We start from the raw sequence: 15802 nt of genomic DNA, 5'->3' as shown, positions 1-15802 counted from the left end.
TAGTTATAACTTTAGTCAGGCTAACGCTACAGCGCTACAGTTAGTTATAACTTTAGTCAGGCTAACGCTACAGCGCTACAGTTAGTTATAACTTTAGTCAGGCTAACGCTACAGCGCTACAGTTAGTTATAACTTTAGTCAGGCTAACGCTACAGCGCTACAGTTAGTTATAACTTTAGTCAGGCTAACGCTACAACGCTACAGTTAGTTATAACTTTAGTCAGGCTAGCGCTACAGTTAGTTATAACTTCAGTCAGGCTAACGCTACAGCGCTATAGTTAGTTATAACTTTAGTCAAGCTAACGCTGAAGCGCTACAGTTAGTTATACCTTTAGTCAGGCTAACGCTACAGCGCTATAGTTAGTTATAACTTTAGTCAGGCTAACGCTACAGCGCTATAGTTAGTTATAACTTTAGTCAGGCTAACGCTACAGCGCTACAGTTAGTTATAACTTTAGTCAGGCTAACGCTACAGCGCTATAGTTAGTTATAACTTTAGTCAAGCTAGCGCTACAGCAGCGTCTTTTATCATAACGAACAGCCTGATTCTCTGTGTTTAGGCTGCGTGAAGATGCCGTTTCTCTGCTGTTGGATAATCGCGTTTCCTTATTCACCAATGGGACGGTTCAACTGGTCAACGTCACCCATGAGGACCGCGGCGCCTACATCTGCTCTGTTGACAATGCCAACATCTCCATCACCGCTAACCTGGAAGTCTACAGTGAGGGAGCTTTTAGCTTTCTTCTCCTTTTTATTGCTGTTTATGTCATATTTATTTATTTTTATGCTCTTATGAATATAAAACGATCTCTCTTGTGATTAAAGGTGATAAATTTCCCAAATAAAATGTTTCGTCCTCTGGTTCCTCTCTCTTCCAGATCGAACTGTGATTCATAAAGGTCCGCAGGACGTTAACGTCCACCTCGGACAAACTGCTTACCTGGACTGTAGCTTCTACAAAGATTCTCGGCTGCGTGCCAAGGTCCAGTGGAAAAAAGGCGAACAGGACCTGAACTTCCCAATGCCTAACAAGTAAACGCCCACAAACCCGAACGACATGCATGAAAACACAGGCAACAAACTGGTTCTGCTGAGGGAAAGGCCGTCCAGAATCTGGCTTGTTTTAACACCATTTCACAGTTTTCATCCAGCCATGTTTATCAGGCTCTGGTTGTTTGTAAGGCTGAGCAATATGAATGAAAAACGTATCACAATATAAGCGTTTCGTATCAGTCAGTATTAATAATTATTGATACCGACTGAAAACCTGGCACACTGATCCATCCTGTTTTATCCTGTTTTCTCTCCAAGCCGTTCTTTAGTTTTAAGCAGTTATAAAACCTTAAGCTGCTGTTGAGGAAGTTACTACACAGGTTGTTGCTAGGCAACCAAAGAGTAAACAGGTTGGTTGAAGCCACTCGACTCGTTTAGCTGGCTGTGAGGGGTTGAGTGGCTGAAGTCTTTCCTCTGCCTACATTTCCCAAAACGCTGCACAGTTCTTCATCGGGCTTCAGTGAATATTCTTCAGACACATTAGATGTTATTTTTACATCCAGAAATTTGCGCATGCACACAACGGGGAAGGCAAACTGAAGACTGTTCTTCAGGTGTTATTAATTTAGTGTAGTGCTCCACAGCAAAGGGAAAACAACACAGAGAAACCATGAAAGAATAACTCAGAACCACTCATATTCTTATTTTTCTCACTCTGTCTCGGCTACGCTACTCAGTCTTGTTGCCATAGCAACGGGTCCACTAGTGTATCAGGATTCAACACCAAAAAACACTCAAACATTTCCCACACAAAGAGCAGAACACTCAGTCGGTTACAGCTGTATGTTTTTAATGCTTGATGTTATTAATGTTTGTGATTATTAAGAGTAGATTAGCTACCACTGCTATTAGCTAAGCTAACACAGCAGTGGTTGACTAGTTAATTTAGTTGTTATGTTGCCTTTTGTGATGGATTCCACATCCCATCTACATGTTACGCTTGCCATAGTCAAGCTAGCATAACTGAACTACTTCCCTCTCCCTCGCTGTTTTTTTTTTCCTGAACTTGTTATCCAGTTGTAGTGTTGACGATTAGCAGCAAAGCGCTGCTTTTTCTTTCATATATCACAGATACATTTAATGTTTATCTCTTTAAGTTGATCATTTACAGCTAAAACCGATGCTAGTCACTGTTAGCCAGCAGCTGTTTGTCCTCAGGAAGCTCGGGGCGGGATCTTTTGTGTGTGACATCACGTTGCAACATGTCTGTATATTTAATAGTCTGTCAGATGTATCTATTGATATTGATCATGTTTGTAGCAATTTATATTGTTATTGATTTATTGTCCATTTGCTTGATATTTGCATCACTTTTCTGCTTATTTTTTCTCTAGGTCCAGGTTCAATCTCCACAGGAATCACACGTTACAAGTGAAAAAGGTCCAACAAAACGACACAGGAAGGTTTTCCTGTGAGGTCCGAACGGACCCGGTGGGCCAGGTGACGGCCACCGGCTCCATCACGGTGTTAGGTATGGAAGTCGGTTTATTTCGGTTTATTAAAACGACGTCGATCATTTCTGATGAAAAGTAAAACATTGGTTGAGTATTCCAGTATGTGGTCAAGGTACAACTTCCTAGTTGTCTCTTTAGCAACTCAGCAGTGAACTCACCCAAAGTTTGCTTTTAAAATTTCTCTGCATTAAAAAATGTGAGTAAAATAAATCGCTGAAAGCTCTGAGCTAAGATTAGATTCATGGTGAAGATGAGATGCATGTGAACTTCTAACTGGAGCCACTTTTGGGCCCGCAGCTCCACCGGACCCCCCCACCTCTGTATCGCTGTCCTCCATTGAGGACTACAGCGCCACCCTCAGCTGGATCCCAGGATCTTCACACAACAGCCCCATAACAGGTAGAGAGGCAGGAAAAACCCAGTCGCATCTGTTTGGGTTTGGATTTCTGAAAAAAGTCACCTGAGCTTCACTTCACTGGATTATCAAACCGGAAACTCAAACACAGTTCGGTTTTTTCTTTATTTTCCTCCCTATGTTTTTGGCGTGGCATTGTGTTCAAATGCAACAGCGCCTCCTGTGGTCACAGAATGTGGTGCAACACCGGCGTAATTTGAGTGAAATTTTGATCTTGTGCATGTAGATGTTCACACACTGGCTAGTGACGCAACACAAGAATGTTTAAAATGTCGAGGAAAACTTCCATCTTTCACCATTGTTTGTCAGAATGGTATTTAGATTAATCTGTTATGTAAGATTAACGGGTTCGTATTTTCAGATTAATTGTGCGTTAAGCGTCGTCGCTTACGGCCCGAGTTTCTGCCCCTAGAGTTCATCGTTGAAGCCGAGGAGAAGCCGCAGATGGACAGCGGCGCCGCGGCGTGGACGGAATGGACGACGGTTCCTGGAGACTTCAGGCTCTTCCAGCTCAGCCTGCAGCCTTTCTGCTGGTACCGCTTCAGGGTCGCCGCCGTCAACGAACTGGGCCAGAGCAAAGCCAGCGAGCCCACCAAGCTGCACAGCACTCCGGCTGCAGGTGAAACCTGAACTGAGCTGTGTACTTTTAGGAGTGTTTCTGCTACGCTGCACTGTTCACTTCTACTTTAGTAACTTTACTATGAAGCATCTTTACTCTTCCTGGAGTAAAATGTCTGGATTTTCTTCCCACTGGATGGAAAATCAAACATGTTTTAACCAAACATTGCAGTTTTTGTTAAAATTTCATAAGTTTTTTATTGAAATAAATTGATTTGTTATTTTTGTTACTTATATGAATTATAACAATTTGGTCATTAAAACACCAAAATTTCCACTTAACTTTATATTTTGGTCCATATGATGATGCAATTTTTAGATATAAAATTATTGATAGTTTGATCAGTTAGTTGAACAGACTTTTTGCCAAATACTTTCTAGAGTCATTTTCTGGAGCTTCTTTTATTTTTACTTGAGTAAAAAATATGTTGAAGTATTTCTAGGTCAGTATTACAGTCGGTTCTTCAGGAAACGAGTTGAAGTGAAAATCCTCCTGTTTTTTCCGCTCCGCTTTCCCGCAGCGCCGCGTTCGAACCCCACGAATGTTCGCAGCAACTCTACAGAGCCGGGGGTTCTGCTCATCACCTGGGACGTGAGTGGCTCGGCGCTTCGCTTCGAAACAGGAAACGCTTCCAAACTTTAACCGAATCTGTTGGTTTCCCTCCGCAGGAGATGGAAAAACGTCTCCACAATGGCCAGGACTTCCAGTACCGGGTGTACTGGCGGGAGGCCGACAGTAGAAACGCAGAGTGGAACTGGGCCTACGCCAAGTCTCCGCCGTTCACAGTGAACGACACGGGAACCTTCACGCCGTTTGAGATCAAAGTCCAGGCTGTCAACGCCATCGATTCAGGCCCGGCTCCCGAGGCAAAGACTGGACACTCTGGGGAGGACAGTACGTCTCCTGATTATTTATTTATCACTTTCTAACTCCAGACTGACAATTATGATGCACGTTTAAAATTCACATTTTTGACTTCAGTTTGAGATTATTCTTCAAATTTTGTAGAAAAATAAATATTCTGATGTCTTTTTAACTTTTACTATAACTCAGTTTCAGTTTAGTTTACAGTATCAGTTAATAACAAACAGGTACCAGCTGTAGGCTATCAGTTTGCTTCTGCCCCCTAGTGGTGGCAGGGAGGCATAGCAGGTGGGAAAAACAGCCGTGGTTATTTACGGCCTTTTTTCATTACAACCACAAACTGAAAGTATGAAGCAAAGGCTGTTGAAAACTTTTGTAAATGTGATCTTTAATTTATAAAACAAAAAAGTTTCCACATTGTCATAATAGGGTATTTATGTAGAATTATGGAGAAAATACAGTTTAGAATAAGATCTGTGGATACTGTATGTCATTAAATTCCTGAAGAAATACAGTAAAATTTGTGGTTTTAAACAGAAAAAAGTCCAATTTAAAGCAGTATAAACACTTTTGTACATCACTGTTACTCTTCAAACTCAGTGCCAGCTGTTTATGCTGATATTAAACTGTTAAAAGCGTCAAAGAAAGCATCTCTCATTATTTTTACATGAATTTAAGAGATGAAAGAACCAGGATCAATTAGTGCAAGACTAAATCATTTATTTATTATAACATGTTTTCTTTGGCTCCCTCTCAGGAAATCAATGTCCTCCTCTTCACATCGAACCTTTCCCTCACATCAGACTGTCAAAATAAAAGCCTCCTTCTCCATCTTCCTGCCTGTGGCTGTTTTTCCCCTTGCAGAGCCAGAGGAGCCGCCCACCGGCGTTGCCTTCAGCGTGATGAACAGCACCGTCAGAGTGACGTGGAACGAAGCGCAGAACGTCCGTGGCCACCTGCTGGGCTACAGGGTACGCCTCCTTACAGCGTCCTGGAACGTCCTGGAACATCCTGGAAAACATTTGCCACCAGACGGAGACCTGCTTCCATGCAAAAACACAGAGACCTACCAAAGATTTCTTAAAAATGCTAATATTTCAGACTAATTTATGACTAACTTGCTTATTTAAAGTCAATAATGCCTTTGTATTATAAATCCTGCTACTGATAATTTGATGCTTGATGGATTAAGATTAAATATCACAATTAAGTATTATCTGTACCACTTATACCAAAGTATAATTTCATAAGATGCTCAACAAACTCATTTGATTTTTTTTTTAATTCGTACATAATATTACAAACTTTTGTTACAGTTCTCATAAAATTATGAATTTATTCTGGGAATATCATGTTTTTTTTTTTCTTGTAATGTTACAAGAAAGCATTTTTGTAATTAAAAATGAAGTCTTAGCCTGGCTCTAGTACTTTGTCACAGACTTCAAAGTTAAATAGAAGCCATGAAACGTGTTTGTCAAACAAAATGGCCGCCCTCGCCGTGCTGACGTCACTCTGCTCTATGGAAACCCAACGAGCGTGTTGGTGGAAAAAATCCTGGTTTCCAGAAATTAAATCTTCCAAAACCAAAAGCTGTCAAAATCAATAAAGTTGATTTGTTTCTCTGCAGTGGAAACGAGAGGAAAACATTTGGTGAGTTTCTGTGTTTCTGCAGGGTGGGAGGTAACTGGTGGCCGCTTCCTAACTGGTTCCCCAGGACATTTGAACCAATAAACCCAGTATGGGACTCCAGTAAGGCTGTCATCATCTTTCTTCTTCTTCAGCTGTACATCAGGAGGCTGGGTTCCTCCAGCGGACGGGACAGGAGGTCTCTGGGCAAACACCACCACACAGCGGAGAGACACCAACTGGAGCAACACAAACTGGCAAACAGGAACAACTGGGTGGAGGTGGTCCATGGTTCCAAGACGACCACTGATGTTACTGGTCTGCGTCTGTTCTCCCAGTACGAACTGGAGCTCACCGCCTTCAACAGCAAAGGGGAGAGCCCTCGCTCCTCACCGGTGCGCTTCAACACGCCAGAGGGAGGTGAGGCGACGTTTAGATGATAAATCCATTTGGTCTGATAGGCTGCTGCTGTGCAAAAACACACAGTTTGAGTTTTAAAGGGGAACCAGAATGCAAAATTCTCCTTTTGCACATTTTTATTCTTCCATTTGGGTTTCTGTTGTTTCTACAAACAGCCTTAACTCAAAGTTTAAACAGCACTTAGAAAAACTACGCTGCCATTCTTTGGCAGCAAGTTCATGTTTTCTGGTTTCAAAAAGCTTCAGACTGTAATGTCACAAGTCAGCAGGCACTGTTACCTGGCAACCGCAGAAAAGCCCAAACCGTTACCTAGCAACCCCAGTGGAACTCCACTTATTACCTAGCAACCAAAGCAGAGCTCCAGTTCAGTCGGTTGGTTTTACCGCTGTATGCGCTGTACAATGGCTGCTGGAAAGGACTGCAAAAACACAAAATCTTGCCAAGTATTTTTGTTCTAGTTTCTAGTGTAAATATCTTGGTACCCTTAAAATAAGTCAAAACTAACTTACAGGGGACTTTTCAGCAAGAAGTAGTAGCTTGTTTTGAGTCATTTATATTCATGAAACTGGTTTAGTTATAAGTGGAATAATCTGCCAGTGGAACTAGAATCCAGTTTTTTGTTCTTCCATCCGGGTTTTTACTGCTTCTAACATCAACTCAAATGCTTGTAAGAACCACGCAGATGTTTTCTGGGAATAAGTTCATGTTTGTTGGTGTCTGAAAAACCAGTCGTTTCAAAAACCTCCCGATCAAGTCACACTGCGCCGTTTCCTAGCAACTCCAGCTGAGCTCAACCTGTTACCTAGCAACCCCGGTGGAGGTCCAGTTCTAGTTCCACTGGCAGATTATCTTAGTGTGCACTAGAAATTAGAACAAAAATACTTGGTAAGATTTTGTGTTTTTGCAGTGTAGTTGACTTTCCATCCAGAAACCACTTGGTGCATTCTTGTTGGTTGAACAGGAGGCTCCACTTCTGCTTTTTCAAGATGTATGATTGTATGATTTTGCATCTATTTTCAGCCATTTTCACAAAAGTGCAAACGTTGGGTTGGGGGCATGGCCAGCAGCAGCTTATTTAGATTTAAAACGGATTAAAATAAGAAGATTAGAAAGTGAAAATGTAATGAATAAGGAATTATAGTAGATCATCTTTAAGTTATCGTATCAACACAGAGAAGTTTGGGTTTTCCAGGTTGACCAGTGATTGTTCTGCTCTCCTTCTCGGTGCGTTTGTCTTCACAGCTCCTGGTCCTCCTGCTTCTCTGACGTTTGAAAGCCCAACGGAAACCTCACTGATTCTTCACTGGTCTCCTCCGCATGAAGTTAACGGAGAACTTCAGAGCTACAAGGTCCAATATCAGCAAGGTAACAGCTGAGTTTGGAAAAAGAGACTTTATTCAGGATGAATTAATCTGACGTTGGGCCTGGTTTGTTTCCTGTCAGAGGGAGGCAGCCAGATGGAGATCCCGATATTCAATGTTTTCTTCAACGTAAACCAGTTTGAACTGATGAATCTGGACCCAAGCAGCTTTTACCTGTTTAAGGTTATCGCATGCACCGCAGCAGGATGTGGCCCGCCCATCACACGGAGGGGCGCCACACTGATGGAAGGAGGTAATCGCGCCACCATCAAACCTACGAACCACATGTCAATACACAGTGATGCTCTGAAGGGGGCGCCATTTTTACCGTTACACAATCAACAAGTATTTATGTCACAACTTCAAATTAAAGCCCCAAACTAAACATTGATTTAGCAAGTTAAACATTAAGTTTGATGCTAAATACTTTAGATAGCAAGATAAATACTTAGTTACGCAGCCAAAATATTTGATTTAAAAACTAAATATTTAATTAGCTTTGAGCTAAATGTTTACTTAGACAGCTAAATATTTATCTTACAAACTGAATAATTAGTTTCAATCTACGCATTTAGCTCACCAGCTCAATATTGAGTTTGCACTCTAAATATTTTCTCTCTAAATATTTAGTTTGAAGCTTAATATTTAGTTTGCTAATTTAATATTTAGTTTGAAAATGTTATGAATGAATGAGTAACAAGATGAAAATATGAATGAAAACGAACCCCCGTTCTTTTCTCTTGACAGGATAAATAATCAAAATGAATGTTCATTTTTGGCTGTGTAACTTTTCAAACCCAAACTCTGTAAACTCCAGCTTCATGACATTAAATTGTTCTATTGTAAACGTCACTCTGCTTCCTGTAGCTCCTCCCACAAACATCACCGTGGTTTCCAGTGTCACGTCCTTCAACCTGAGCTGGGTGCCTGAGGACCGCCACCGGAACCACGGCTTCCACATCCACTACCTCCGGAAGAGCGGTGAGCAGCAGGACACGTCCAAATCCACCAAGTGTTTACGTTTTTAAAACTTGGAAACAAGACGGGAAGCATGGGACACTGCGCAAATTGGAATCACAAAAATATTTTTTTTAATGGAAAGACGCCAATTTTGGGAAAAAAAGTAAAACATTTTGATTAAAAGTTTTTTGTGCTAGGTTGAGTTGGTTTTGTTCAGTCATATAAAAATGGGTTTATTTTCCGATACTGTGATGGAAACTGTTGGAAACCACCGGATGTTACTACTGGAGGGAATGACAAAGAAGACGACAAACAGGAAGTAGTTTTTTAATGGCTCACCGCGTAAACAAACTGATTCACGTGGGATTTTAATTATGTTTCTTATTTAATCGAAACATCACAATTGCAAAATTCTGTTTTATATTTATATATATATATATATGTATGTGTGTGTGTGTGTGTGTGTGTGTGTGTGTGTGTGTGTGTAAAAGCAGAATATCGATATTTGTAATGGAAACTCAGCGGCTAACTTGTGTTGTTTCTCTTTGTGTGCAGCCGGCGGTCAGTGGGAGAAGTCAGAGCTGATCAACTCCACGCAGGGTTTCTATTCGCTGACGGGCCTCCAGCCAGGAACCGAGTACAGCCTGAGGATCCTGCACGACAACAACACGCACTGGCAGGAAATGCTGCGGACCGTCGGGCCAGGTGCGTCCGCACAAACACAAACTGCCTGGATTGAATGTTGTTTACATTCGTGAAGACGTTCTAAAGGTGAAACGTTTCTGCCTCAGTGCCGTCGGAAATGCCGGGCCGGTTTGCCACCCAGGGCTGGTTGATTGGACTCATCAGCGCCATCGTCCTCCTCATCCTCATCCTCCTCATCCTCTGCCTCATTAAGCGCAGCAGGGGGGGGAAATACGCAGGTACGGCCAAACCGATGATCTGACGGAAAATAGGACGTAAATACGACGTAAATACAACATGCTCATGTGGAAAAATGTGTTTCTCCTCACAGTGAAGGACAAAGAGAAAAAAGAGATTGACTTCGATCTTCAGAACAAGGATGAAACCTTCGGCGAGTACAGGTGAGTCACCGCCAATCGGAACCGATCGGAACCAATCAGAACCAATAGTCACAGTATCAGATCAGGAATCAAATAGACTTCAGAGATGCAGAAGTCTTTGAACCTCCCGGCGTTCAAAGACACAAACCTTTCTGGTAATTAATTGTGCCAAGTTATTATAAATATTTGAAAGTGAAATCAGTTGATAAACTCTAAATTTAAAGTAAATAAGTCAACAAGTTTGATGTCTTATATTTCACCATCAGTCAACAACAGGAAGAATCGATTATTTGTGTAACAGCTTGAGAAATGATACAGAAATCATTTTCTACATGTAATAGCATTTAGTTTATTTTGTTGAGTGTTATTTTAAATGTATTTGTCCTGCTAGCTTGGTGCTCTTGTTAGCGCTAAGCAGCTGTTTGACTTGCATTGCCTTGGGCCGGCTCTGGGAACAAAGAGGAACCACTGAATGTTGCGTTTTGTTTTCGCTCTCATGTCTTTCTTTCCTCCTCTCCTGCTTTTCCTGCAGATCTCTGGAGAGGTGAGGGAGTCGGCCTTCCTGTTGTCATGTGCTTCTTCGTTCTCACTGGCATAAAAATAAAACCTTTCTGTTCTTAAATCTGATAAATATCTAAACAAATTATTTCAGATGGTTTACGAAACGTTGATGCTTGCTTATCATGTCCGCCTCATTTTCAACATCTTTCACTGCTTTCTGGGATTCGGATGGTTTTCTCTCCCAAACCAGTTTACACCAGCAGTAAAACCAGTAAAAAATCAGATAAAATGGCGCTGAGTCATGCTCTCACCTGTCCTGCAACCTCACCTGGATGCTTCCCGCTCGGCATCAAAGTCCTTCCTGAAGCCGTTTTTATTTCTGTTGCAACTGTTTGGTTTCACTTTGAAAGGCTGAGAATTTTTTCACTGCTGAAGCAAATTAAACCTGTTTTCACTCTGAAGGTGCAAAGGTTTCAGCAGCCACACAAATCTTTGTTTTTCTAGTTTTTCATGTTTCTGTGAGGAAACGAGGAGAAATTTAAAAATGTCTCAGAGACGATACAGTTTTACAGTGTAGATCCTGTTTCAGTCTGGACCCATTCTCCTGAGATCGGACCTAAAGGTTCCCGGTGGAGACCAAACCTCTGGTCCACTTTGTTGCCATTACATTGTGACTTGATGCGCATCATGCTGGGAAGTGTAAAGTTACACAAACACTTAGAGCTGTAATCCAGGTTATTTAGCCTAAGAGAAAAAACTAAGGATTACATTTTTAAGTCATATTTTCTCCACATTATTCATTATAAATATCACTGTTTTAAACTAAACATGTAGATCTAAACTAGTTAGCAAGCCAATTATTTAGCTAATTATTATGTAAATATTAGCTTTAAAAAGCTAATTAGCAAAATATTTAGCTAATGAATATTTAGCTACTCATTAGCTAAATATTGCTAATGAATATTGAGCTTTATTAGCAAGCTAAATATTTGGGTTGAAACTAAATATTTAGCTCAAAATATCAACCTGAACAATTAGCTTCAATCTAATTAGTAAACTAAATATTTAGTTTCAAATTAAGTGTTTCAAAACTTTCTATTTAAGTTGGTAATATTCAGTTTACCAACTCAATATTTATCTCTGAATTAGTTAAGTATTTAGTTTTTTAGCTAAATAAATGGCCTGGAACTAAAAATAATTTGGAAATGTGACACTTATAATATGAATGAATGAATGAATGACATGGTGAAAATATGACTCAAAATGAACCTTTTTTCTGACTGGCTAATTGTCATAAAACATTATTGCTGTAAATGTTTGTGTAGCTTCACAATCAGCTTCTCTCCCTCCTGTGGGTTCATAATCAGAGAAATTGGATTTTTCTAACTAAACCAGTGGTTCTGACCCAGTGGGTTCCTCTGGTGCTACAGAACCCATAAAGTTTGAAAAACCTAACATTTGTGTCGCTGCAGGATCATTTGTCTCAGACTGGAAACGACTTTCTGAGCCGCTGCAGCCTTTAAAGCCAGCGTCTTATTTCTGTTTTTATTAAAGCTTTTTTTGGCTTTTTGTTTAAATCCGTCACTTTTTGTTCTACATCCCTTTGTGTTCCTAAGATTATAGCAGATTATTACGATCCGTTTAAAAAATATTCACACCTCCTGACCTTTCTAACATTTTGATGCATCAAAGCCACAAACTTCTTGTATTTTCTTTAGATTTTATACAATAGACCAACATAAAGTGGAGTCAAAGCATTTTACAAATGAAAATCTGAAATGTGTGACACGCATTTGGATACAAACCCCCTTCACTCCAAAACGCCTCAATAAAATCCAGTGAACTGCTCTAGAGGTCAGCTACCTTATGACCTCTAAAGCCAGAAGGTTTAGAGGTCATAAGGTTTGGTGGTCTTTGGCTAAAGACCACAAGCCATTTCTGCTGCTAGTGCTGGCACATTAGCTTTGGTTGTATTTACCTAGAATGCCCTGCGCTGTAGTCCACTTCCTGCTATTGGAGCGGTCTCTGGTCCGTTTGGCGTTCACATGCATTCAAACTGAACCAGAGTTCACTTCAACCAAACCCAGACAAAGGTTTGTAGACGGATCAGCGTTAGCTTGCGTGTTCACACCGCCCCAAACAAACTGGACTTTCTAACCTGGACTGGAGTTGATTAAAGCGACTAAACACGACTCACAAATTTGATAGAGAACTGCAGCTCTAACCTCAATAAAAGATGCTCCTAAAAAGTATTGATCTAAGAATGGCTAAATACATGTGCACACCACACTTTTCAGATTTACATTTGTAAAAACACAAGACATATGTAAATAATTCATTAATTTCATTTGCTGTAGCAGTTTCCCATACTTTCTGTCCCACAGAACTGCAAATAAAGTAAAACTAAAAGTTTGTGGTCGCGACAAAATGTGAAAAAGTTGACAGGGAAATCTGGTCGTAACGCCACCGTCACCAACTGCTGTTCCCGCTCTGCTTCCCCACAGCGACGGAGACGAGAAGCGCTCGGACAGCCAGCAGTCCCTGTGCGACGACAGCAAGCTGGGTAGCGAAGACTCGCTGGCCGAGTACGGGGACAGCGTGGACATCCAGTTCAACGAGGACGGCTCCTTCATCGGCCAGTACAGCGGCCGCTCCGCCGCCGCGCCGCATGGCAGCTCCGGCCCGGCCTCCCCGCTCAACCCCGCGCCGCCACCGCCCTTCGCTCCCTCCATGTCCGGCATCCTGAACCGGCCCAGCTAGATCCAGAACCAGAACCGCCTACACATGCATGTCTGCAGCAGAACGGCAGAGACGGACCCGATTCCACTTCCTGGTTCCGACGTCCACAGGAAGTTTTACTCTCCATGTTTACAGCTTTTGATGCAAAACTGCTAACTTAAGAAAAATGAACAAATTTGGCTCCTTTAGAGAAACAAATATATCTTCATTAAATTCATTCCACTGTCTGATTCTGCAGAGAGTTACTCTTTACTGTTCATCTCTGCAAAAACACAAAATAATACCAAGAGTTTATCGTCCAGTTTGGAGTGCAGATTGATTATTACACAAAATTAAGACAAAACTAATTTAAATGCATCTTATCAGCAAGATTAGAAACTTATTTTCAGTAAGAAATTCATTAATAATGATGAAAAAGTTCTAGTTCCAAGAAAACTGAACCAGTATTTGTTCATATTAAGGAATTACTTAGTTAAAAGAAGCTTTAAATCTTGCTGATAAGTTACTTTCATGTTAGTTTTGTCTTAATTACAGCGTATTAATCTATTTGCACTACAAACTGGACTATAAACACTTGGTATTATTTTGTGTTTTTGCCGTGAATCTTCACTGCCGTATTTTTAACTGTTGCTGTAAAGCTTGGAGTTAGCAGCTTTGTACTGTTGAGCTCACACAGAATCATATTATTATCGCTCTGTCAGAATATAACAGCTTCAAATTTCTCCTTCACCGTTAAAAAGTGAAAGCTGGCGCAGCTGGGAGCATTACAGGACAAATATGACGCATTTAGCTGAACTTCCCATGAATATTTCAGCCTCATCCTGTTTTGTTTTTGTTTTTTTTCATCCATTTTTACTTAAACATCATCACTTTTTTTATATAAGCATTTAAATTTCTTCTTGACCGAACTGGGAACGATGCAGACTTTGGTTTTGAGCGGATAAATCGGTACTAACCTCTGCTTCTCTGTGCAGCTTCAGTGAGCAACTAAACCATGTAATCAGAATAAAGTATAAATCCCGCAATATAATGTTTAATTTCACACATTTTCAACGTGCCTCTCAGTTTTTAAAGGGAAAAGTTTAACCGAATTGTAATAAAATGTAGTTAGTCCCTTTGGCCACCAGATGGGGCCAGTTTTAACTGACTGCAGTGATTTTTAGTTGCAAAAAGCTCGCAGCTTCCTATGCAGAGGCGGGAAAATTATTATGCAGGCAGAAAGAATCTCACGTTTTCCTTCTCTGAATGTAAATAAAACCTTAAGATTGTCTCTTTTTGTTACTTTATACAGCTTGTTTTATAAAATAACCAAATTGTTTTTATTATCTATTGACGTGTTTGATTTTGAGCGTTTGTAACGTCCAGACGTCCCACCCACCGTCTGCTGTTGACCTTTACCCTCGTGTCACTTAGTAGCTCCAGATCCTGTAGAGAAGAAAATTAGGAATTTCAACCCTCTTCCTGTTTCCTGTAGAGCTTAGAGACGCAGCAGAAATACAGATTATTAAATGTGACGTTCAAACGGACGTAGAAAAATGGAGTAAATGTCTGCCAAAAAAACTCAGAAATGTTCAGATTAATCTCAGATTTTTGAGTCAAAAAAAGTCTACAAAGAACTACAGCATTTGAGAAAAAAACAAGAACATTTCTTACTTTGAGAAGTCAAAAATTGCAGAAACAAATGTCAAATTTTGAGATTAATCTCAGAAAAATTCTAGAAAACAATGACATTTCTGAGTTTCAAAATTTTCGCAGTTTGAAACTGAGAATAAAAATTTCTACAAATTGTCTGAAATAATCTCAAATTTTTTTTATCAATTTTTTTTTTTTTTTTTTTTTTGGAGCTCAAATATTTCCTTGTTTTTTTCTTAAATTTTTAGGGGAAACTTCTGAGTTTCATAAGCTGTAAATTTTAGTCTTTTGTTTGCTTTTCATAGAAACTTTCTGAGATTTTTTTGACAGAAATGTACTCCTTTTCTTTCCTTTCTCCGATGGCCCTGCGCCGTCGCTGGTACCGGAGCAGAGAGTTTTAACGGACTTGCCTGAGATGTTTTGTGATGAAGCAGCTCAGATGTTCCGGCTCTCCTGGTTCCGTCCAGAACCAGCCGGAACCGGGAACCTTCAGCGGGACTCGGACCGGGCCGGACTGAGAGGAAATGTGACGGCAGGAGGAGAAATCGCTGCAATACTGAGATGTGCTAACTAACTAGCTTGTTGCATTGTGCGCTGTATGTAAGCTGGCGAACTAACCTCAGACTGTCAACGAATAATAAACATGACATCGCATTTACTGAACAACGGCTCTGGGTTTGTTTGAGAGGCTGCAGTACAGACGGAAAACAGGAGTACATTTATGGCAAGAAGCGCTAGGGAAAAAAAATTAAAAATTTTTAACTTTAGAGCTCAGAAATTTCCTGGTTTTTTCCAATACTGATCTAAAAGTCTTTGATTCTTTTCCTGCAAATATATGACTTTTCAAACTCAGAAATGTTCAAGTTTTTGTAGAAAATGTCTTGGATGAATCTCAATTTTTTTCTTGCAAATTTTTTGATTACTGGAACTGAGACATTTCTGATGTTTTTCTAGAATATTTCTTCAGTTAATCTAAAAAGATGTAGTTATTTCTCCTGCAAATTTATTTGTTTCATACTCAAAAATCTTTGACTTTCTAGGAAATTTCTGAGATTAATCTCCTAATTTTAGTCTTAGGCGGAAAGTTAATCGTT

The 15802-nt window shown here is 40.4% G+C and overlaps 1 protein-coding gene across 4 annotated transcripts in view; it reads left to right on the top strand.

Annotated features, from left to right (window-relative positions):
* LOC103153468 (neural cell adhesion molecule L1.1-like) overlaps positions 1 to 13303 on the top strand; it is a 47619-nt gene extending 34316 nt beyond the window's left edge. For 3 of the 4 annotated variants that reach the window (XM_016661960.1, XM_016661962.1, XM_016661959.1), the window contains 17 exons: positions 561 to 721; positions 879 to 1032; positions 2388 to 2524; positions 2805 to 2906; positions 3335 to 3541; positions 4062 to 4132; positions 4210 to 4435; positions 5270 to 5376; positions 6187 to 6451; positions 7694 to 7816; positions 7895 to 8065; positions 8680 to 8793; positions 9328 to 9477; positions 9564 to 9695; positions 9788 to 9857; positions 10369 to 10380; positions 12842 to 13303. In XM_016661960.1, the coding sequence (XP_016517446.1) occupies positions 561 to 721; positions 879 to 1032; positions 2388 to 2524; positions 2805 to 2906; positions 3335 to 3541; positions 4062 to 4132; positions 4210 to 4435; positions 5270 to 5376; positions 6187 to 6451; positions 7694 to 7816; positions 7895 to 8065; positions 8680 to 8793; positions 9328 to 9477; positions 9564 to 9695; positions 9788 to 9857; positions 10369 to 10380; positions 12842 to 13097 (2458 nt within the window). In that variant the 3' untranslated portion in view covers positions 13098 to 13303. The remainder of the gene's footprint in view (positions 1 to 560; positions 722 to 878; positions 1033 to 2387; positions 2525 to 2804; positions 2907 to 3334; positions 3542 to 4061; positions 4133 to 4209; positions 4436 to 5269; positions 5377 to 6186; positions 6452 to 7693; positions 7817 to 7894; positions 8066 to 8679; positions 8794 to 9327; positions 9478 to 9563; positions 9696 to 9787; positions 9858 to 10368; positions 10381 to 12841) is intronic. The other variant, XM_016661961.1, reaches the window with a different exon arrangement.
* Positions 13304 to 15802: the final 2499 nt, after the last annotated feature.

This window comes from Poecilia formosa, unplaced genomic scaffold (assembly GCF_000485575.1).
Source record: "Poecilia formosa unplaced genomic scaffold, Poecilia_formosa-5.1.2 Scaffold351, whole genome shotgun sequence".
NCBI lineage: Eukaryota > Metazoa > Chordata > Actinopteri > Cyprinodontiformes > Poeciliidae > Poecilia > Poecilia formosa.
The sequence above is the reverse complement of the archived record's forward strand: the minus strand, read 5'-3'. Positions and strand labels throughout refer to the sequence as shown.